The 25,209-nt window shown below is 35.5% G+C and overlaps 1 protein-coding gene across 1 annotated transcript in view; it reads right to left on the bottom strand.

Annotated features, from left to right (window-relative positions):
* Nucleotides 1-25,209, bottom strand: part of ODAD2 (outer dynein arm docking complex subunit 2) — an 87,249-nt gene that overhangs the window by 28,968 nt on the left and 33,072 nt on the right. The window contains exons 13-17 of the mRNA XM_037387390.1: nucleotides 24,909-25,145; nucleotides 23,478-23,588; nucleotides 22,810-22,964; nucleotides 19,167-19,409; nucleotides 11,580-11,694 (exon numbers count right to left, since the gene is read on the bottom strand). Coding sequence (XP_037243287.1) covers nucleotides 11,580-11,694; nucleotides 19,167-19,409; nucleotides 22,810-22,964; nucleotides 23,478-23,588; nucleotides 24,909-25,145 — 861 coding nt within the window. The remainder of the gene's footprint in view (nucleotides 1-11,579; nucleotides 11,695-19,166; nucleotides 19,410-22,809; nucleotides 22,965-23,477; nucleotides 23,589-24,908; nucleotides 25,146-25,209) is intronic.

Genomic DNA, 25,209 nt, shown 5'->3' with positions numbered 1-25,209 from the left:
TTCAGTTTCCTCATGGACAGAAATAACGCCAGAATAGAAAAACATGTACTTCTTTAAATGAGTTTTTACATGTTGATTCCATCTGTGGGTAACTAAGCAACCTTTTGCTAACTACGATCCAGAAAGGGTTCTCAGGATGCCTAGTTACACACAGCTTGAAAGACAACACTGCACAACGCGCCATCATTTTCAGAAACTTCGTTGTAAACACAATGATGTGTGTTTCCATCCACAAGGGGTGGATGGAACTTCAAGTGTCTAACCTGAGGTTAGCAAGTATTGCAATGTGGTTTGGAGAAAGCGCCATTTCTACTTGACTGGGCCCATCCGTTACTCTAGTTGAGTGGACCTCTATACTAAGCATAAGTATTTGTGTTTTATCAGGACTTCTTTATACAATCTGTAATCTAGCCCAACATTGTTAGATTTTCAACCTTTCAGATGTGGATCTGGAAAGATGACTGGTTTTCTTAAAGTTCTTTGTCCAATGGATATAGAAACTAGTGAATGGCTTAATTATGGCTAACATGGGTTTCTGTAAAAATGCAAGACTTGGGAAAAGCACATAACTATTGATTATGAAACAGATACAGGTCAGAAACCACTGTGGGCAAGAACTTCAGGTGGTTTTTTATGGTGATCTAATTTTTACAGAACTACTTACTAGAAATATGCCATTAGCGCCCAAATCATATCCTTCACAAAGGGTACTGAAAATAGGAAATGAAAACAGGTCAGAGGATTCTTGGTGACATCGTGGTGGCACATCTGCAGGTAGCATTGGATGGCCTGGTGTCAAACCACTATTGCACTGGATAGAGTAAAAGTGACTGGCCAAATGGTTAACAGTAACTTTGTAGAAGAAATTTTAGCCTGTGCACTTCAGTGATGGTAAATGTGCAGAGATGGAAAGAAAGGTCTGCAAATGGAATTATTTTAATTTGCTTCCTTCAGCAGGTCAATAGGAGACTTTTGAATAAAAACTACCACTCTCCTGAAACCCCTTTGGACTCAAAGGTCTTAGGACTTCATGGAAGTGCAAACATGGGTAATATGAACTTTCCTAGGGCTAGGGAGCAGCCCTGAGACTAAGAATGGTTTTGATTCTATTTATTTCTTCTTTTGGGGGCTGATTTATGAACATAGTAGAGTCCAATTGTATTGTGTTAGCTTTGCTGAGCAAATCCATCAAATTGCTCATGGACTTGGTAAACAAAAATCCCAGAAGATGCTACAGTTCATCTTTTTTAGTTCTGGGTCTAAATGCCAAACAGAACTCTTAGCTGTGATGTTTCTTCTCAAACCAAGCAAAAGCAGTGGGTAAGCCCACAGGAACAAAGCATTCTCCATCACAGGCAGTGCAATTTTTGAGACTGAAAGGGAGAGGTTAAAGTCATATAGTGTGAGGGTTAAAACCAGAAGCCACAGCATGTGGGAAAAGGGTAGTATCCAAGAGGAAACTTCATGCTGAAGTCCTAGAAAAAACAGAATGAACAAATAACAGAGGTCTGTACAGAAATAAAAAGAAGATCTAAATGTTTATGCAGAAGGAGGACAATACAGGTTTGTGACTTAGAAAAGCAGCTGAAAGAAATGGAAAAAAAGCTGATGCTCTGCCACATCTATCACCATGTGACCTGTATGTAAAGGGAGGTGGGTTTACAGTGTGCTTCCTATGGATATACTAGCATAAATGTTTCTCTATCATTGTTAGTGCATGCATACCACAATGGAAACGTATCTACAGTCATCTGAATAAAACCAATATTTCTTAGTATCAGTTTTCATGTCTGTCTTGAAATTTCTAAATTTGACAAAAGGCAGTAGATAACGGGTTACGGAGAATGATTTCTACACAGAAATTTCTTACCTGGTATGTATTAGAGGCTAGACAGCTAAATGATCAGACACAGCAGAAGGAAAGAAAATGAAATATTTTACATTTACTTCAATTTCTTGAAAGTTACTACAGAGGTGTGCATTACCCTGTGTCTAAATATTGGCTCAAGAAATGAGAAAGGCTTTGTGCAACAGGTAAACTACAGTAAACTACCTAAGACTTGAAAGGGGCCTGCTATACACGAAAAAGATTCTGATTTTCTGCATGGCTCAGATATCTGTGCATTATTATTCATGCTCTTGAAAGATGTTTCATTAAGAGATAAGATAGTCTGTATCCCATCTTAATGAACTAATACATATATTTTATATTTTCCTACCTGTACATATTTTCTTTCTAGGTGATTATAACCCTACTTGTTAAATTTCTCTTCTGAGAAGCTTATACTTTCTACATTTTGTAAAGGAGCATGGTCTAATTAAACTGATGGAATAATATATAAACAATTCAGCAGCAGGCAGAAAAAAAGACTTTCAGTAATCATCTGTGAAAACAGCTAAATACAAGGACAGAATCTTCTACCAGTGATGAAAAACAGAGTGAAACTGCAGAAACCACATGTCAGGAAAGTTTCCCAAATGTGATTGTGGGTGTAGTCTGGTGGTCTGTGCAAGACAAAGGGAAAAGCAAAGCAGCAAGAAATTTGAAGAAGTATGAGCAGAAAGGACTGAAATGAGAGCTTTTTAAATCCATTATGTTACGTACAAGATCCTTTTATTTCCCAAAGAAATATAAAAACAAATGCATTCTTTTTGGTATCATTTAGCAAAACTACATACTTGCCTTCTACAGTAAATATCTGCTTTCCCCCCACCCCTTTTTACTGAAAGATGTGTATTTATTATATGCAATTGCCATACTTTAATATTTAAAGAAGAAATTATATGGAGTTGTGCCTGTGATTACAGAGGTCTGGATTTAATTCTTTTTAATCAATGTTCTTTGAGTATACTTGTATTAATGATCAGATTGCTGTTCATACAATATAGTCTAAAGTAATTTCTGTGATTTTAGTTTCCATATACTCTCAAGCATATTAACCTATACTTATTTTTGTAATACAAGAAAAATCATATATAGCATGCCTTGGAAATATTTTTTTAACTTTTTGTTTCACATAGAAAAAAATGCAATCTTTAAATTCCACCTTCTAAATTAATTGACATGCAACTTTTTTTGTGTGACTTAACCCAAAGGGTTTGTCATTTTAAGCTTTCATATTTACCTGTAGTCCTTCAACCTCACTGCAGATATGTAAATGGCATTGTTTTAACATCTAGGTATTATACTATTACATAATAATATATTTTTGATATTGAACTTGAAGTGGAAAGTGTTCCATTTCCAGCCCAAGACTACACTACACTTTAGCATTTACATACTGCAAACTCTAATCTATTAATATAGCCATTAAACTGCATTTACTTTCTTTAATGTTACATATGATGTTATTCAACAAAATTCCAGTGTTTTGAAAAGCTCAGAGAACATCTTAGAACACAGCTACATAAAAAACAACTTGAAAGAAAAGACAAATGCATTTAAGTGAATTTAGGTAATTTACTCCTCCCATACATATTATGACAAAACCTTACTTCTTAGTTGTCCTAACAAGGCTACTCAGGTCAACTTAGGCAGGAAAAAAAAAAGGAATGGTAAAAATAAAGCCTAAGAAACAGTCTTTATATAGATAAAAATATTGGTAAAATTGCTGATAAATGTAATTTTATTGTATACATCTGAGTATATGTGTTAATGATAGGTTGGATGCTTCTGTTTTAACAATAATATTTCCTCAGCTGAACAAAACGAGAGGTTAAATGCAAAGACATTTAAAGAAGCAATAAAAATGTTAAGAAAAAATTGGGGGAGGGGGAGGGGGGGGGGAAAGAGCATTTTACTGTATTATCAGGAAATATCTTGATTTTAAGTCTTCATCATTCTTATACCTTTTAATGTAATATTTAACCTGAGGTAAAAGCTACGAAAAAATATGGATTGTTAGACTACATTTTAAGTGGCTGAAGCAGACAGGAAGAGACAACAGGATTTTTCATGACTTCACAAGACCACATCTTCTAACTAGCGGGCAGCAGTTTTCATCCTCAGAAAGTATGATTAATACTACTTAAAAATTAGATTCAAAGAGAAGAGTTTGCAATCTCAAGCAGTTAAAACCCCTAACTATCTGGCATAGATGCTGAAGCCAGCAAAGTTACCTGCTGTGCTAATAAAAGCCTCAACCTGCTACTCTTCATATATTTTTATCTTGTTGAACTGCATGACTGTTAAGAAAATCTAGTTAACTTTCCCTTTTCACTTCTACATTGGGTTCTGCCAAGAGCAGAAATACTGTGAAATAAACCAGCTTTACACTTTTTCTTTTTTTAATTAGGAGCAGAGCACATTACAATATTTGCAGAAAGATAGATTTGGAAAAATCACTTGATCTTTGCTGTATTTATACAAAGAGAACATTTGGGATTTTTGAGTTCTCTTGTCATCATATTATATGGGTTTTTGTGGTTATTTTCATTAAGTAAATAAAGTTCATCAGCCTTAAGCTGAGACATACAGTTCTTTTAAAAGAACTACTGAATTCTTTTGTAACTAAACTCCTTTCTTATTTCTTCCAAAGTGAATACTGTGTTCTTTATTTGAAAGATTTAAAGCTAAACACCCTATTACAAAACCACACTGTGTTTAACTATAAAATACCCCACTTGAAAAATAAAAGTTTGTCCACTGAAAACAAGTAGTATTTCACTCTTAGAACATCATTAAAAGCTTAAGGTGTCAAAGCTAATTTGTCAAATTGAATTGCTTTTGCCCAAGAAAGTGATGGTATGGCTGTGCAAATAAACTTTAGTTATCAAGAGTCATCTTTACCTTTTCTTTAATGAAGGAAGCTGTCCATTTCCATCTCCTATTGCCAACCAAATAACTTAGCATAATGCACAACCCAATTCAGAATTCAATATAAAGAAATGCAACAGATAAATTTCTGTATTATAGCCGTTCAGTGAAAAGGGAAAACACACAGTTTATATAATGAAGTTTCTATTCACTTTTCTTATTAAAGAACTCAGAGGTAATATTACTCAAAATACTTTATATATATAAAGGCTAATTTTATTCCTGTCTATACAGCTGTGGAGGCTTCCATTGTAGCAGAACAGACAAAGAAACATCCTGTTCAGATGAGACTACTTCACTACATCTCACAACTTTTCTTCTGTGTTGGGAAGATGTAATGCACTAGGAAAAAAACAGCAGACAATCAGCATGGATTTTCCTGTCCTCTTTACCTCACTGAAGCAGCTAAAGCCACAGCAGCAAAGCAGAGTAGCTTTAACATGGCTCCAATGCTACTCTGTAGCCTGGAAGAGCAGAATTTATTACTCCTGGCTCTTCAGGGATTGATCAATGCACAGTTAAACACTTGGCAAGCATCTTGCTATTGATAGTTTCAAGAAACAAAAGCAAAGTCCATTAGTCAAACGTAAAGACCAAAAAAGCATGCAATGCATGTTCTCTAAAAGACTGTGTGTGTGTTGGGGGGGAAGTCTACATAGTCACTCATGCAGCTTCTAGTAGTCCTTTTGTCTAGTGTTCTTATTTTTTCAGTCTGGCGGACTACACCTACTCTTCCTCCCCCTCCTCACCACTCTCACTGATGTTCAGTCCTGAGTAAATGCCAAAATCCTCATATTTTTCAAAGCAGCAAAACTACTATCATCAGAGTCCTTTGAGGCCACAGTCAAAGAAAACATCATGATTTGCTTTAGATTATTTTGAAAAGCATTTTTATAACAGAAGTGTGAGAAACAGATAACATAGAATAACTGGGAAAAGTAAACATTGTTTCCATTGGGTTTGGATGGAATTGAATCCAAGTAAGTGTCTAGGCAAACTTTTTATAATTATTAATGTTTATGAGATAGTCATCACTAATATGTAGTTTAATACTGTAGAGATGCAAGACAGCAATATTGGAATATTCTGAGGACAGTCTAGGTAAACAATCAATGCAGTGAGAACAGAAACTAATAAACTGTTATAACAATTATTGTTTGCATCTTTACAACTCTGGCTTGGTTCCATAAATTAGAGTGGTATACCAGAAGGCAATCATATCACATTGTACCACTTACCATTGCAGACAACTGAGAATCAGAACAAGTATGAAGTATAAAATCTGTTATAGTTCTGTCAAAAGCTTCTGTGCTAGATAAAATGATTGCTTGAAATTTTCTGATTCATGTTATGCAGCAAATGAGACACAATGATTTCCATACTCTTTTCTTGCCTTAAAATCTATGGAGGTCCCATGTGGCAAGTGAGAGGGTAAAGACAGGAAAAAAGTGAGATGGACAAGAAGGAAAAACAAAGAAGAGATGAAAAAGAAAAGCTGTGAGGAAGGTGGGGTTTAAACTTTTTATAGATTTAAAAAATCTAATCAGCAAGCCTAATTTAAAAGCTACATGACAAGCTGTTGACTAGCATGTGTAGCTATTATAAACTAAGTTACAAGGAAAGCTGGTCAAATATTTTCCAGTGGAACCGTATTCTATCAGAAAATGCTAATGGAACGGAACCAAAACCTTCCATAAGAACACAACTACTTCTTGAAAAGTTTTGACAGAAACCAGGCAGAAAGGCAGGCTACATTACCAACGTGCCTCTTCATCTTTACTCTTGTCAGCCAGATGGCTGGTGAGTAGCCTGCCAGGTTGCTTGGCTTCTGGTTTTCATAGAATCCCTGACTCCTTGCCTGATGGGCTGCCAAACAGCTGGAAAGCCAGGTCTCCAGGAGCTCCTAAGCTTTTTGGCTTCTTACGGTCTCCAAGCTCTCAGGCAGCTGCTTTGCATGGAACTTAGGACCTGAGGCTCCCCAGTGAGGGAGACAGGAGTTACACTCTTAGTTTCCCTTTGCTTCTCAGCTTTCAGGTTATGTGTTTTACAGGAACAGGACCCTACTGGATTTGTCAGCGTTAAAGGACCTCAGGGCAATTTATGTCAGTTCATTCAGATCTTCAGGGTAACATGTCTACAGGAGGCCCAAACAACTCCTGAAAGGTTATTCACTAAACTTCTAGGCAGCCTGTGTCAAGAATCATTGGATAGGCTGGTTCTGCCTGTACCCTGGCAAACATGGCAGCCAGCTATTGATTCACCAAGCCAGGTCGGGCTTCCCAGACTTCCTAAATCTCCAAGTACCCTGGTGCTCTGGAATTCCTGAGAGGCAAGCCAAAAATTCCTTTTTCTCTCTCTTACAGTATTCTTTTGAAGTTCAGTTCACAACAAACACTTAAAAATTTGGAAAGTCAAAATTCAGATATCAGGGATTAAAAACTGCATAAAAATGAGATCAAATATAGAGAAGTAGGTATGATTGATGCTAAAAATGATAATGTCTAGAGAAAACAAATAGGAAAATGGAAAGAGAGCCATAAGAGCACTACGTTTGAACTGCCAAGATTTCTGTATAGAATTGCAAGAAGCATAGCATGGAAAACAAAGAAACTGGAAAATGCTGTACATACTCAAGTAGGGAATTTTGACATTATAGGCTTAACCAAAGAATGGTACGTAAGCAAAAATATAGTTACTACTTAAGTAAAATTTTTAAAATATAACACAAATGAACAACAGTGTGCATTATGGGGCATGACTGAGCTTTATAAACTAAAGCTTTAAATTAGTAAAATGTGTAAACAAAGCATCTTAATTCATTTAAAACAGCAAGTTATTTTACTATTTGTTAAATATCAGAAGAATTTTCAAGTTCAATTACATTTCTTTGTTACTTTTAGTAAAGAAATGTTTTCTGTGGTTTTATACACATGGTTACATTAAAATTTCCATAACAAGCAAAATCTGTGTAAGAATCCTAAATAGCATGGGTCATCAGCAGCATATTTTCCACCCACAGGTTAACTCCAGACTGCTGGCTCCAGTAGAATTCACTTCCACAGTATATAATACTTTTGTGTAAGTGAAGACTACTTGACCTTCACACATACCCACTTCATGACCCTTCCCTCTTAAACTTGGTTTAGTTTTAATTTTGGGGTTTTTTTGTGTCAGCATGGACATTCTCTTCCCCAGTATGCAGGAAATATACAGACAGCTTTAGATGGCTGATTGTCCTTCATCACACCCATGAAATTCCACTGCAGAGCTGAAAAGGGTGCAGTAACTTGGAGGGGGTAAAAAGATCATGCTTTATCAGAGAAGTTGAGATGTCATTTTACAAGTACATTTTAAGAAAACAGAATAACTTTCTCTCTTTTCTCAAATAACCAGTTTTATACTGTTTACTTACATTATTTTGACAGACTTTATAGGTAGGTGGCTTCCTGAAGTTCTTTAAGAAAGCCTTTACAGCTGTAGCTGTAACGAAGGCTAAAACTGAAAATTTGAAAGTTCAAAGCTGATACACAAGCACAGGCAAAGGACAAAGGAAAAGACAATACCTGACATTACCATTCCTATTTTAATGTTTGCACCCAAAACTCTACCAAATATAAGGATGGAAAATAACCGCTGCAACTTTTTTTCTTTTTTTTTTTTTTTTTAATTTTATTTCAAGACATTCTATTTAAATGTTGCTCTGTGAGGAAACAGGTATTTTTGTACAAACTCAAGCTGGCAGTGTTGCTTTTACTGGCACAATACCTTTGGCTGAATTTTATAATAGCCCAAATAACATCTTTGTAGAATTTCTCTAATTTTTTCTGTTTGGGGCTGATAATACATTCGGAGAACACCAAAAATACTGTTTTTCAAAGAAGCATCATAACCAAATATAGTCGTTCCAACATCAACAGAGTTGAGCAGACTTTTCTGAGCCATTTTTCATAATCATTTGTGGTTTTTGGACAGTGCACTTACACTCTGTCATTACCAATGTGCCTGCAGTAGTAACTTTTTCTTTTGGAAGTAAGGAACTAATTAATAAGAATCTGGTTTTATTAACATAATTCCTTTGAATAAATTACATTCTTGTCTCTTTAAGTCTTATATTTTAAAGAAATGTATGAACTAATTTATACAAAATCATGAGATATTTGTCTAAGACTCACAAGTAGCACTCACAGGTGCTGTGCAAATTTTCTTGGGAGAGTTCTACCACCCAAATTATACCACTGCCAGCCTACCCGTAAGATCTTCACTCTACAAGAAATTCTTAAGGCTAAAAATATTTAGTACTAATACTGGCGTAGTATATCCTCTATTTAAAAAGTCTTAAATCTGTCATAGACCAAATATCACTTACCTATATATCATACTGCTGTAATAAACAATATTACTTAGCTATAACATACTGACACAATTCTATTCTATGGGAAGTACTCTGAACCAGCTACTGTAATGTAACCTTTGACATATATAATCTTGGGTTACATGAACTTGGGATTCTGCTCCCTTTGCAATTAACTTCCTGTTGAACAGCAGGCAAACTAGTTAACCTAAAAGCTCAAAACTGGCTGACACTAAACTTTTGGAGAATTCAAGTCCTGACCTTTTGTGACTCTTATACCCCAATGGTAAAACAGAAGTGGTAGACTTTCCAATCTTAAACAGATGACGGTGAGAGTAAGTGCATGGAAAGCCCTATCAGTATGATAGATTAGCTTCTAAGATTTTGAAAATATAATAGAAAATAAACTTTAAGTTGGATGTACAGAAATGTCTGTGCAGAAAAATGGATGCTGCACTACATTGTTATAAAAAAATTGTTTCTGATAATATTAACAAGTTCTATTTCATCTATGAACCTCCACACTGCAGAAGAGAGCCACTACAGTTTCCACAAAAGAACACAAAAAGAAAACAAATCCAGATTCCAAGCTTACAGCTATTTGAAACATAGTTTGCAGTCCCAAGTACAGGCTTGGAAAAGCCAGAATGCACATACATAATCCTTTTAAAGTCATATACTTACTACTGCTTTTGAATCAAGCACTGCATAAACCAAACTGCTTCTTGGAAGATCGAATTGTTGAATACTACTAACTTTGAATAAAAAAGCCAAAATTTTGTTTAGATAGAAATAGTTACTGCACTTTCACAGTGTGGCTATAATCGCTGCTTTATACATAATTCTTTCCATTCAGTGTCAGAGGAAAGGGTATTATTGGTAGGTTTGTTTCAGTGTGCCACTTTGCCTCAGTCTCACACAAAGAACTCTTTCTGGGGTCACAGATTAGCATTTGGGCAGGCAGCCAAGGTAGATGAAAGGAGGATAGCTAAACTAAGGATGTACATAGCTTATGCTCATCAAATACCCAGGGAAGAAAACAAGAAAAAAATCCATGTAGTCTATAATTTCAGTAGCTGTCCTCTAGCCCCTTAGTTTCTGAAGAACTGCTTTTAGTGGAAGGTCTAATAATGTGAAGTTCTATTCTGGCAATACAGGTTGCAGTCTTACACATAATAATTATTCCCTCAGCACTGAGATAAAGTAATATTTTAATATTCAGCTACAGCAATATTGTTCAAGAGAGAGGCAGGTATAGTCATATCTTGACAGAGGAGACATGCACACACTTCACCACCACCTAACAAAAAACTTTATTATACTAGAGTGTACATTAAAAAAAGAAAAAAAAAAAAAGATGGCAAGATAATAAGCAGCATGTCTGAAAAATAGCAAGCAAGCTGCCATTGCAGAAATCATTGCAAAGAAACTGAAAATACTTAAGTTACAAAAATCAAGACCAAATATTCTCACAATACTTTCATCCATATATCTGTATCTACATCTATCCATCCATATAAACGAATAGCAACCATACAGTGCTCATTTTCAAACAGGAAACATTGCCTGCAAAGGATGCTAAGGATATCTAGCACTTTGAAGGAACTTCCGTTTTTTACAGTCATGATCTCGTATTATATGTAGAGATATATCTATTTGTGGTACAGTAAAGAGAAGATGCAGAAGTATTAAATGTGGAGGTATATTAGAAAGGGAAGATATTGCTGTACAAGGATAAAGGATAAATTTCTAGGAAACTTCCAATGAGAAACAAAACCTTTCCCATTTATTCCACCACAGGTAAGAATTCACTGAAAATGACTTATAGCTTATACTCACCATTTTATCGCTATTTGGAAACTGACATGAAATAAATGAATAGCTCAGTCTTCTGTGCACAACTGACCTGCACAACAACCACTATTCACAACTGGCACTTGTTGTTGGCAGTCTGAGTAGAAAATCTAAGGATTACATTGGCACTGAGTCTGAAATGCTTTGAAACCAAATGATGGTCTCTTGAGAACATAGCTGAAGTACCTCATAGCGGAGAACAACTACAACTACCTGTGCTATTCATAGTCTGTGAGTAGAAGCTTTCTGTTTTCAGCAGTGTCAGATTTTCAGCATGCTTTGTTTGAGAACAGTAAGTCCAAGACCCGATAGGTTATTAAAATATATTTTCCAAATACAGTAAGCACTGTAAAGGCAAAACAGAATGCTATAATGAGTGCTAGATGAAGGACTATTCACTTTTGAAAAGTGAATACAACATGGTTTTAGCAGTTAACTGAATGAAATTAAGTGAGTGTAAGTAGCAAATGGCAAAGTATTTCTGGAAATCACACAAATACAAAAATTATATATGATATATATATATAACAAAAATATTTACTTTAAATTCTTTCTTACCTTAGCATTTTCAATGCAAGGACAAATAGCCCAAGCTGCACTTGCTTGAACATCTGGATTAGGATTTTTCAACAGTGACCATAATAAACGAACTCCATCTAGACGGTCAATTATCCTATTGCAGACACAGACCAATAAAAGAGATAATTAATTATGGAGTAGACAATTTTAAATTATATCAGTTTGTTTGGAGCACTGCTTTAAGAAATATTGGTATGATTTTCTTTAACATACTGTTTTGCTTTATGTAAGTGCTTGTGGTTTATTGTCAGCTAATCTCCATCAATTTATTCAGTAAACTGCGTACTATAGGAGATGGGTGTGAACAAATGATGTAAAGACAGAGTATGTTTTCTAACTAAATCTCATTAATGTCATTTACCTTTTTCTCAGCACTATCATCAAAATTCTTATAGAAGATAAAGTAAGGTAAACTACATTATAACCAGAACTCATATAAATGTGAAAACAAGCATGTGACTTTTTAACGATCTGCATGCAAAGTAAAATCTGAATTCAAGCATACTGGCTTCTTTCATATAGTAACAAATACTTTCCAAAACAAATATTTATGCCCAAACTATGTACTTAACCTTTTATTCAGTCTATGGTTAATGTATTTACCTTACTCTATGACATATTTTAAAATACTATGTTTCTAATCTAGCATTAGAAATTAAAATGGTCACACCACAGTGCATCCTTTGTTGGGAACGAATAATGTGTAACTTGTTTCCCACGTGTTCCTTACCAACAAGACTAACACTGAACACTATGTTACAATTACTTAAACACACCATAATCAAAGTATCTTCATGACTAGCTGGAAATGAATTATCATCAGAATCATCTCTACACAATCTGTGTTATGTTTAAAAATCAATCTGGCTTGGGGATCATAACTTCACATTAGGGTCCAGTGAATACCTTAAATGGAAAGGAAGGTCAAACAAAACTTAACAGCCTTTACAAACATGCCTATTTTCAAAAAGATATGTTAAATCCCAAGCAAATGAGCTGAAGATAAACAAAAGTAAGTACACCTTGTCTAACTGTGTAATCTCAAAAGTAAAGTTTCAATTGTATAAAATGAGTCTACAAGATAAATTTAAATACAGATTGGGCTTAAAAACATCAGATAAAACACCTAATTTGTGTTCACTATATGTAGGTTTGCCAGGAAATGTTTAAACTAATTATAAAATCAGCTTTGTATGTAATCCTATCATTTGAAGCAGAAAAAATAATAAAGTACATTAACTCTGTCTAAAATAACCAAGGATCTTATTCATAACGTTTTTATGCAAACTGGTTAAACAACTATGTTTTTCAAAATAATACTTTTTGCACAAAGCTATGGTTAAGGCACCAAGATTTTAAAGAATTGCTAGTTTTAATACAGCTTATTTTACATACTCAACTACAATTCAACTCCAAGAAAATCATCAAAGGACAAGTTCAGAAGTTCTAACACAACAAAATAAAACAGCATGATCACAAACTACACAATTACAGATATATATTCACATAGTAAGGATGACTTAAGTAAAAGCTTCAAAACAAGCTTTTAAAACCCTCCAAACCCTGAACACTTTTAAGCAATTTTAACATTACTTTCCTGTCAGAAAGCACAAGGAATTTTTTCCTGTATTGGAATTAATTAAAAAAGAATCCATGAATCTTTCTTCCAGTCAAGCGGAGTACTGACCGTTTACCAACACAAGGTACTTCCTCCCAAGAGGCGCTACATACAAATGACCCATCTCCAACCAGTATATAAAAACCAAGAGATAGAAGCCAAACACTGAGCTCAGATTTTTACACCACACTTAAAAAACCCCAACCTCTAGGCTGATTTATTTTTCCTTTCTATTTTTTTGAGAGCCTCCTTCTCAATTTGAAGTTTACTTTCATTTTCTTTTCAGTTTTCTTGCCTTCTCTTCAGCTTTTCAAGGTAAGCTACCCTCACTCTATAGTTCATTTTCTAAAGGAGACTTTTGCCTTTTGCTTGAAGACAAGAAAGACCGTTGTCTTAGACTCAACAGAACACCTCAGAATATCTGAAAGCAATAGTCCTCCACCTATTCAACGTGGACAAAATCAAACTAAAAACCAGCATGGACTAAATAAACCAATCTCCAAATTACATTGTTCATCGCTGATTACTGCTTTCTCTCAGTTACACTAGATTAACTCAAATGAAAAGAACTCTACATACAGAAAGGATGCTCTTATATTCTCATACTAGAGGAATTATTGTGTAATTACCATACAGGCACAAACCCTTTTATTTTCATCTTACCAAGAACATATATTTGCCAATTAAGAAAGCATTGCTAAAGAGTTCAATTTTTTATCTTTCCATGGTTTCACTGCACAATATAACAGATGAAGACAATGGGTGTTAAATGAGCATATCTGCTATAAAAACAAAGTGAACACTAAAATATATGGCCCTGAAAAATGTTTCCTCTATAAAGTGCTTAGACATTAGTTTCCTTACTATGTGAAAATGCCTTTTTAAAGTGGACAAAAATACACACTTAGATTTCTTTACAAATAAACAGAGAATGAGATGGGAAAATAGACCTGTAATCTTGAAAATTTCATCTCTGATGGCATAATGCTAAACAATATTCTGATTTGCTTCTGTATCTAATTTTCTTCCCCAAATTTATAACATTATTAGCAGGATGCTGTAATACAGCTAGTTACCACAGTAAATACAAGGAAATATACGTTAATATTTTTTTTGGTTAGCTTTCAATTCTGTATTCATCCATAGTTAGCACATTAGTCACTCTGTGGTTACAGTCACTTCAACGATATATTTTATAGTAACTTGTTGACATTATGATGATAAAATTAAACTACAGTTAAATCTGGATTAAGCAACCACTCATGGGACTGTTAAAGGACAGGTATTTTAATAAAGATACAGAGTATTTTCTTTGAAAGCTGAAGGGAATCTCATAAAAGCTGAAATAATATGCTATCTAGTTTATATAAAAGATCTTAATATTTAACATTTAAAAGCTCAAATATTTAACTGCTTTTAAAGAATAGCTGAACTGCATATGTGTAATGTACAGAACATTATTAATAATCAAAATCTTAACAGGCATAAAAGTCACTCAAAATAGAAATGTAAACTTTATTATAGGTAATTGCCATCTGGTGCTTCACTGTAAGTCCATAACAATATGTAAATATGCAGAGTTCAGAAGCAAAAGCCTTGATTCTGAACCACTGTGGCTCTATACCTTAATACAGCAGAGGCATCTCACAACAGACCTGGACCAAGATGGCCAGTGGCCACCTCTCCTGATCAAAGCCCTGTGCGTTGTTGTCAACTGTTCTTATTTGATCACTCATACAATTTAGAACAAGGTTTAGATTATTCTGTTCCCCAAAACAACCAAAAGAAATAGCTGGAGTTAAGAGGTGTTCCCATCCTGTGCAGGCCAGTCATGATTAGAGCAGAGATGAAGGGGTATGAAGCCGACATCACTCCTACAAAAAGGCAACTGCAATGTGTATGAGCAAAACATCTTCCTGGTTTCATCCACAGAACAGCTGATGTATGGTGTCTATAGAACATGTCTTAAGGACAAATAATTTTAATGAAATTAAACCCATTCAGAAGTTACTGGAATGTCTAGGTTGCAGTGAATTGGTATTTGCTATTTGACCAGTGCAGATAATTTTAAGGTGATAATTTTTTTGAATGAATTCTGTGGCTGTTTACAGTCAACAGTTGTTATAATAAAGACTTCTCATGTTATTTAAGAACCTTCATATCATGACGTCACTGAACATCATGAGATGTCTGTGCAAGACATGGGTTGCAGGTCTAGAAATATGGTCTGCTTTTTTACATGTATCTGAAACTAGCAAAGCTGTTAATCTGAAATAGTACTTCTCTTTCAAATTCAAACTTGATATTGAACATTTCCAGTAGAAACTTTGACATGAATTTCTTACACACACACACACACAGCCTAGACATCTGTTTGTCATATCTATCATCTTTCTCTGCTACAGTGTTATTTGCCAGAACTTTTGAGAACTCTAGTTTAATTGCCTGCCAATTTAGACCACAAATACAAATGTAAATAAACAAAGTTATACTGACTCTGTGTTGTGCTCACTGGTAAGATTACAGAGTTTAATTCTGGCAGAATGTAATCTTGTCTTTTTTGAAACCACAATTTAGCATGTTTCTTAAAACCTTCACTAGTTTCTGTGGACTGCTTTGATAAATAATATTATGTACCAATGACTCAAACTCCATCTGTTTGGCTAAAATAATTGTACATTTTAGTTTATAAGATTCTAAACCCTCAGTCTGAATGTTAGAGATGAAGTGTATGGGTTTTCAAATGGAAAGGGCAAATGAAAATCTAGTGGCAGTTAAAAGAATAAGCACTAGTCCTCTGTTTTTCAGTAAGAGAAAAAGAGTAACTTGAAAAAAGTTCCTGAAAAAGACGAATATACATAAAAGATATGGAGCAGCATCTCTTGTCAGTGGCCATGTGGCAGACTGAATATGTAGAACAGCATCATGCTGTCCACATAATAGTAAAGACGTTCTGTCACATAGTTGTGCTTTTTTTTAAGATAAGTCAACTATTTTTTTGCTGTGGGAGAAGCTGGCTGTGGTTCTTTATTTTACATAGCTCAATAGAGTCAATAAGAATCACTTAATTGCTTGAAGTTGCCTTCAAGTAAAGGTTCAGTGCAGGAAAGTAACACTTGTACCTTCTGCTCAGTAGTTGTAGAAGGTGAAGTGTCAACTAGGAAACACAGAAGAGATAAAATATATAAAAGACATATAGAAACTGTAGATTTACCTATGCTGATCTACTAGTCTCTGTCAGTGCAGGCTTCCTCAATAGAACGTATGATAAACATACAATATTTCCCTCAGATGTTTACTGCACTGCAGCAGAACACACTCTTTTTTATAATACATAATAATATTTTTTCCTTATATTAATTCCATCCTCTTCATTACATATTCTTGAATCTTTCTCAGCCTGTATGGTTTCCACATACCTGCTGCAAGTATAACCACATTCAAAATAGAAGACTGCTCAACTGAATATTTAGTCTCTAAGCCACACTTTGTTAAACACACATGCAGCTAATGAAATGTGAGAATATATCTGAAAATTCTCAGTCCTTATGAGGGCTTGACACTCCCTTTCAATTTTCTTGGTTTTTTCTGGGTGTCCAGTATATATGAAAGTCAACGATAGCAGAATCCAGAAAAATCATCATAGTTTTTCAAGTTTCTGTAGTGCCAAACTAACCAAGTAACTCTTTAAACAGTGCTTGTCTGTACCAGATGACAAAGAAAACAAGCCTCAAGACCTGCCAGCCAAATTTGTCAGAAGAAAAGCTATTAGCAGAAAAGAACTGGTCTCCTAGAACCTGTCAAGCCATTTGGAGGAGTAAGTGATTAAGAAATAAGGAATGTAATAGGGATCCAGGCAGGTGAACCAGGAAGAGCAGAAACAGCTAAGTATCAAGCTTCAGTGGGAAGCTTTCGTCACTACTTCTACTACCTTGAAGCTACAAGTGGCTTTGCTTTTCCTTCTTTCTAGAAGACAATCTTGGCACATCTCCACATCCTTGTTAGGATGTGTCTTTTTGGTTAAGAACTTCAGAAAATGATAACAGAAAAAGAATGAACTCCACAGTAGTTTTGAACAAGGCTACTTAGTGTTTTAGTCCCAAATTCTGTAAATGGAATGAAGTGATACTACTGGGTGACTTACTCTTCCCAAAAAGGAGAAGAGCAATCTGGATGACAACCTACAATTTCAGTTCCTGCTGTACAGCTCTGAGAGGAGGAGAAAGGAGAGGAATGGATGTCCCTTTTCTTTTCGCGGGTGGGTGGTGCTCTTAAGTGCTCTTAACCCTGTGAGAGGCAGAACACTCAACCAAGCAAATCATTTAAATGTAAATGGTTGCACAGGTGTCAATGTTTTAACTCAGCATTGTTTTTAAATATTTTGCTGGATTATATCAAATTTATCCACACCTGGATGAATCGTGCCTTGAGAAAAGACAGCAGCATTATCTCTTCTACGAGTCTAACTAGCACAACACATCATGTACATGTCAGCCTTACTAATAATAATAATTTCTGTGTAACAGTTCTTTTGTAATATTAAAAAGTATATTCTACTTGATCTAAGATCTTGCTTATTTGTTAATATTTTTAAATATTTTAAAAACATTTTAAAAGTTGAGAACCTTCAATAGAGAATATTTTTATATGAAACAAATTAGACATTTTATTCCTTTCTCCACTCTGCAAACTCTATACAATTTTTTCCCAAACAACCTGTATTCTCTCCTTCTTAGAAACAAGATGGACTTTATCACAATTTTAGCAGCAACTTGTGTTATGTTTTGTGCTTATACTGACCATATTCCACTATGAAGCTATCCATGCTGGCTGTTACAAGTGACAGTCCTGAGTACTGGAGTATGTCTGAGGTTTTATAAATATCAATTTGTACGTATTGGCATTTAAATTTAACAGTTGATGTCCAATGTTAATTATGTTAGCTTAATACATTACTCTAAAGTCTGATTTTTAGTGAGATATGTCGTGAAAATTATTTCATTTATTTATACTTTTATGCTACATTACTAACTGTTCATACAACCCATGTTTACAGTTGTGTACCATCTAGCCTTTTGCCACTGGGTGACAGCCAAAGCATGAAAACAAAAGCCCTATTCAGGAAAAGAATTCCCTGCACTGCTATATGAATATCAAGTGAATTATGCAAATCAGAACAGGAGGAGCTTAATAAAACTCTCTTTCTGACCTTCCTTATACATAAGGAGGGAAATATGCTGAGAATCTTGAGGTAAATATCCCTGTAAGAGAACAGCACAGTAAGCACAGCAAATACCGACCTCAACATTTAACTGGAACACTTAATCATAAAACTCAAGGATCTTTGTAAGTTGTACAAACCTACGTCACAAAATCAAAGAGAGCAGCTGTAAAAAGAGTCTTTTTCTTTGGTTTTGCAAAGGAATAGGGGAGAAAAAGGTCCAAAAAAAGTCTGAGTTCATAGAAGGAATGATGAAGAGGGACAAACCAGAGAAAATACAAATAATACTCCTAATTTTCAAATTATTTTTCATGACTGTAAATATGTACCTTTCTTTTTAGAATTACTTTCTCTAACTTAGTCTATTATTTATGATTTGAGAACATTTGTAAAAGGAGAAGGCAAAAGAGATACCTATCATGCAGCACTTTAAAATGATGCTCTGTAACTTTCAGTTTTAACTTTAATAAAAGCAATTTACTAAAGGTTTATCTGATTTTCCCTAAAATGCAAAATCTTTACATTCTATGTATTTAATTCATGATTTTTAAAAATACTTATTTATTTAGGACATTTTACAGTAGGAAGTAACTAACCCATAAAGCCCTGTAGAAAACAAAAGGTAAAATATCCTTTTAAGTCAGATTAAAATTGACTGTATTTATGCCAGATTTACTAAAAAAATCTTTTTTTCCAATCTAAAATGCTATGAATATGAATAGCTTACATCATATTTTCAGGTTCTGTTGCACAAGCTCCCACTGCTTTGGTGACATTCACAAGTAGTGCCTGATCAGTTCCAGTAAGGTACTTCACTAGAGGTGGTATTCCACCACATTTACGGATAATGCTTCGATTTATTGGCTCTTGGCAACATTCTCCCAGTGCTCCAACGATATTTACAAGGACTTCTTCAGGCTGATCAGTAAGCAGCCCTACCAAAGCTTCTACAGTTTTATATTCCCGAAATCTAAAGGACAGCAATAAACCCAAAGTTGTTAGTTTCAGTATGTTACTGTGATAAGTTTTATAATTAAAGTATCATTATAATTTAAGTACAATGTTTAATTTATGTATGTAAATTATTTTGTTGAAGAAATCACAGTACAGGTAAACCATTCCAATGAATTCTTGAAAGTGTGACATACAGCATGATTTCTTACTCTACCTTTATATACATTTGTCTAATTTAGCTATCTAAATCTGCAGAGTAGTTTGTGGGGTTTTTAAAACTTGACATGTTCATGCAACATCAATAAATAGTTGAAAACATACTGGAAGACTGGCAAGTACTGTGGCATCCTAACTTCCAGCACTTTTTCCTGCCATGCTAGCAATAGCTGGAGTAGTAGTGTGTTAGACCCCCCTCCACCTCTTTGGACCAAAGGATCACCCTTACTTTTCACTAAATGTCAGCCTTTAGAGAGTTTGCCCTGACCAGTTCTACACTTAGTTCAGGCCTAATACCTACATTTTCATAAGGTCAGACCTACAGTTCTAGTACACTTCTATTTACTGTGTTAGATTCCATTTTGAAACTAAGAAATCAGTGGACAGAAATTTGAGTTGACTGCTATTATTAATACTTCCCTCATTCTTCATAGCACTTTTGGTACTGAAAATCAGAAATATGTTTTAAAAATCCTGAACAACCTATTCTACAAACAGGTGCATGCTAGACCTCAGAAATTCATCTTTCAGAACAGGACTTTATTGCTCAGTACTGGGGTAATCTTCCAAGTTTGTTTTGTTCAGAACTTGGAAGATACTTAACAAATAGTGTATCTTTGTTTCATACATTTTCTGTGATACAACTTGACAATTCTACTTGGTGTATCAAGCTAGATGTAACCTGCATATTATCTAATGGTTATGCTTTGATTTATAGCTTTATGTAAATACACATAGTTCCTCCCCTAAAGAGTACAGAGTTCTCATTTGTGTTTTCCCCGCAGTCCCTAGCTTCTGGAAGTGTCTACTTGAGCTACAAATACTCTGTATTTTCCGGGAATCAGTTGTACATGTGCCTTTTCTTTCATACAAAAGAAATTAGTATTTTTGAGATTTTGATGGCAAAACTAGAACTGTTTCAATAAAAGTTAAAACTTCCCAAGCTGGTTTATCAGTATAACAATTAAAATAACTGAGAAATGAGGAACTTTCATTTTTCATCATTCAAGCTTTTGCTTAAAGAGGAATCTTCCTCTCTTTGTTCCCTATAATTTGGAAGTATCCCTACAATATTATTTTTTTTTCAAAAGAAACCATCAACAGCATGAAAAAAGAGCAATAAAGCAAGCAAATAATTTTAAGCCCCCCCTGATTTTCTCTGGCTACTTTATCTGTGTTGCCTATCAACTGCTTCACAGATAGAACTATATAAGCTGGCTCTGCAACGGGCTGGCTACACTCTGACAAAGCTGTTGGCTCGGGCCATCTTGTGTCCAGAAGAAGTAAGGCCGCTTGCACGCAAACTGGAATCTGAGCTAGTCGCGTCCAGACACCTGTATCAGCTCGTTGCTGAGTCAGTACAACATCTCAGCAATGTACTTCAGGTATAGGAAACACCGTGGAGTAGTTCAAAGGTAAGCGGCCCTACAGGAACCAGCAGGGTCTTTTAGCTTTACCCTCATGCCAGACTCAAGCTCATCCCTCCAGATCTCCTCACATGTTTTCACATTATCCTCTCTCCCTGTTCCGTAGTGCCCTCCCACCTTCAGTTTGGATAGGGTTTACTGCTTCAGACTCAGCACTGAATAATACATGAATTCAGCTCAAGCCTGGAGCTGCGCCTGGCTAGTAACCTTCATGGAGCATCAAGCACTTGCCAAAGACATGTGAGTAGCCCAGCAAAAATCTGTTTGCATTTGGACAGAATTACTGGCTACAGCTATACTAATAAATAAAACAGGCAAGGGCTCATTCTCTAGGCCTGAGGACAAGAAGTACAACATAGCATCCACATGGCTGAAGTCTCTTATCCTCACAATTCAGGGTGGGCTCACCCATTCTGCTAATAGGAACAATCTGTTGCCTGCACTGCTCCTAAGGAGTGTCTGGGCATTGTCTGGGAGAGCGCTTGCTGGCACAGGCCGAACTGTGTAAAGGACTGTGCTAGCAGTTAAACAGGATGGATAATCAAAACACAGTGCCTGAACCTGAAAGGTTTGGCCCTGTTCAGTAGTATAGAGTGCGCCATTCAGTCCATCTCGTCACTGACTGATCCAGAAACAGGATGCCTCTGTGCAGATACCCAAAGCCCACAGAAAAGAAGGATTTCCTTCTGAAAAGCCAGGTTACTGTGCAATCAAGAATGCAAAAAGCAATAGGACATCAGTGGAGTATGTAAAGACCACAGCTCGGTATACCAGCAGTTTGGGAACTCATTTAGGACAGTAAAAGCCAGACTATAAGCCCTTATTACTGGAATTCTTTCTGATTTTTATCCAGCATATCTGCTTGTCTAGCAAAGTACACTAAAATTAGGGCTGCAGGAAGCGGTTACCTCTTACTTATACTCCTTCCAGCCTCTGAATCTTACATTCCTCTGCACAGAGCAGCCTAAGTTCAGCAGGAAACCTAGCACAGACTCCAGGATTATTTTTTTTTTGAGGTAAGGTGCATGAATCTGATAACTGAATTCTAGATGAGGGGGTCAATTATTCTCAGTCATTAAGCTGTTTCATGAAAGGTGGAGGATGCTAATGCCTGCTGTCACATTCTCAGCTAATCACTCAGGATCCTGATACTAAGAGGTTGTAGTACCTATGGTACTCTCACCAGTTAATTCCACACAATTAGAAGCTGGGTGTCCAGACTAAGCTACTTTTCTGAGCCCCCTGTATAGTCAAGGAGAGAGGCATCTACGCTAATTATCCTAGATTGCAGTATATTGCTGAAGTAGGTGGACCTAATGTGTATCAGATATCTACCCTAGAATGAGATAATTTGGTCTCCACCTCTCTTGACATAAAACATTAAAGCTAAGTGTGCTAACTCTCTACCATGCAGCAGTGATTCCAGTTTGTAAGCTACAGAAAGGAGTGGGGATATCAGATATGCCCATGAGTCAAATGTTTAGTATGTGCTAGTACACCTCCTGATTCAGCGCCCTACATCTTAACTATTCTTTAGAGGCACCAATTGTCCCCACTGACTCTTAAGACTCTAGGAACTTAACGCTGTCTCCACTGTATCCTGATGAGGTAAAGTGACAATTTTTTAAGTACTGTAAAACCTAAGTTGAAAGCCCAACCGATTATAAAGTATGTTTTTGAAGAATTACGGCACAACAATTTTGAAAATTAAATAGAGGCCCATAAAATCAAAACATGATAATGCAATATATGTTTGTAAAATTAAATTGTTACTTTGACACATTTTCTCCACTGATTGCGCATTTCCAGATTGCTCCTGTCACAGCTGCTAAAAGTTGTTTGTTTTCAGAGTTACCAAGCAGAACAGATAATGGTTGTAGACCTCCGTGCTGTCTAACAAGGTCACGTGTTTCCTTATCTTCTGCACACTATACAAAAAAATTAAACATATGTACAATGCAAAATGTGCAAAATTATGTCTTCAAAAGCTAGGTGTATTATGTTATAACTAGTAAAAGCTAATACAGAAGAAAACGTAAGTATTTTATTAAAGTATCTGAATATGCTAACAACTCAGAGGTAGACAGTAAACCATTGCTGTATATGCAGCAGTGCTTATACTGTCACATTGTCCACCTTGTCGGCAAACAAACATAAAAACCCAAAGTAGCTCTTTGCACAGTACACCTCGCCTCTCTCTGTTGGTTACCTGTGCAATTCAGGGCTTGCACACAAGAACAGCAAGTACAAACTTAATTACAGTATTAAATATGCAGCTAAAATATTCTAATAAGATTTATCCAAAGACCATCAACATTTTCATGAAGTAATTTCTTACACATTAGAGAACTAGTAAAACTAAGAAATATTAAAAATGACAACCACATAAAACCAAAGGGCTAATCCTGGCTGTGATCTACTGATTATAATAATACAATTACCTTAAATATGGCACTTGCACAATGCATCTGAAGCTCCTCATGTTCACTACTCAGATTTTTGACAAGGTTCTCAATCATTCCTTCTGTCCTTATTGCAAGTCTGTAACTTGGCTAAAAAGATAAACTGAATCTTTTAAATCCTATCTATTAACAAATAACACCAGTCACAATTCTAGGCTTTGATATTGGGAATCTTCGTACTTTAAGAACAAGTAATCTGCATTGCCTTGAAAATACTATTGATGTTCTCAAAGTTAATCAGATACATAAATTCTCTGCAGTGCTCTTCAAATCACCTGTAAAACCAGGTGCTGCAATTTCTATTTTGTAGCCACCTGGCTTAAACAGAATTCAGTATATTCTGAACTGTGTCCAGACTCCCTGCTCAGAGCCAAGGAAAAAAAAGGTGCTTCAGAATGGGATCAAGAAGTACCCACTCATTTCATCAAGAGCCAGCAGCCAAAACAACAGATCTGTTCCTAGAACAAAGTTAGAAAAACATGTTCTAAGAATTGAAATTTTTTAGTGATCTTTTCTTCCAAATTTTAACCCAAAGGCATTGTAACAGGGGACCATTATTTAAGAGATGGGAAACATCTGTGTAAGAGATCCATTTAGTGTTATTTCCAAATCTGGCCATATGAGAAAACCTCAAAAACATCACCTTCTCAATATAGACTTACTGAAGCTAAAACCTGCTGGGTTGCTGTCTCGTGGAGCATGCATAAACTTGTGTAGTTCAAGAAGCTAATTTTGAAAATACAAAGTATTTTATAACGTAAAATCTTTTGAAAAATCATGTCTTACATGTCTTAAATTCACCAAGAGAATTTATGTATATTTTTGGCCATAATGCAATACACTTTAACTTCAAATATGATTCTACAAACGGAGAAATAACCTCTCATCTTATATGCAGTGGTAAAAAATACTTGTATTCAAATTTAAAAACGGAATCACATATATTCATCTTTTTGCAGTTGATCAGACACCATCTTACGCAATTCACAAGGACATTGTAAACCACACTGCCCTGCACTGTATTGGAACACCTTGGCCACACCTGTAGGTTAGTTTTGTAGAATTTAATTGTACTGATTAACCAGAATATAGCATCTGAAGTTGCCAAATTTGTCAAGTATGATGAAAAAAAAATGAGAAAAAAAATGAAACTGACTAGGGATTTCATTTCTATATATCTTCTTTCACAAACTACCCCTAGTCTTTTAAATAAAACATGCTGGTCTGTACTTCCTTACAAGATGTGACCTCAAAAATACTTTGACCACACAAAGCATCCACCTCCTGATGTGATAATGGCCCTGATTTAAATGACAGACAAATGTGATGCTTCCTTTTAGTAGCCAATTGTTTTAATGATTAGAAATAACTTAGCTATATGTGTTTACTTAGCTATAGGTGTTTACTTACCTCTGAGGCACATTCTTGTAGTGTCCCCACTACTGGGGTTAAGATGTTTGCATGTGAACATTTGAGCCATCTAGCTAACAATGGAATGCCACCAGCTTTACGGATTGCTTCTTTATTTTTGGTGCTTTTGCTGCAGCTCCAGAGCGCCAAAGCCCCACAGCGTGCTATTTCAGTATCATTTGCTTGGTATAGTGTTGGACTGGTTGATCCCACTGAAATACCTTCCAACAGCCCAACCTGAAAAAAAACCACTTTTTTTTTCATTATCTGAAGGGATTAGGTATTATACTGCTTTTTAATG

The sequence above is a fragment of the Falco rusticolus genome, chromosome 4, assembly GCF_015220075.1.
Source record: "Falco rusticolus isolate bFalRus1 chromosome 4, bFalRus1.pri, whole genome shotgun sequence".
Classification (NCBI taxonomy): Eukaryota; Metazoa; Chordata; class Aves; order Falconiformes; family Falconidae; genus Falco; species Falco rusticolus.
The sequence above is the reverse complement of the archived record's forward strand: the minus strand, read 5'-3'. Positions and strand labels throughout refer to the sequence as shown.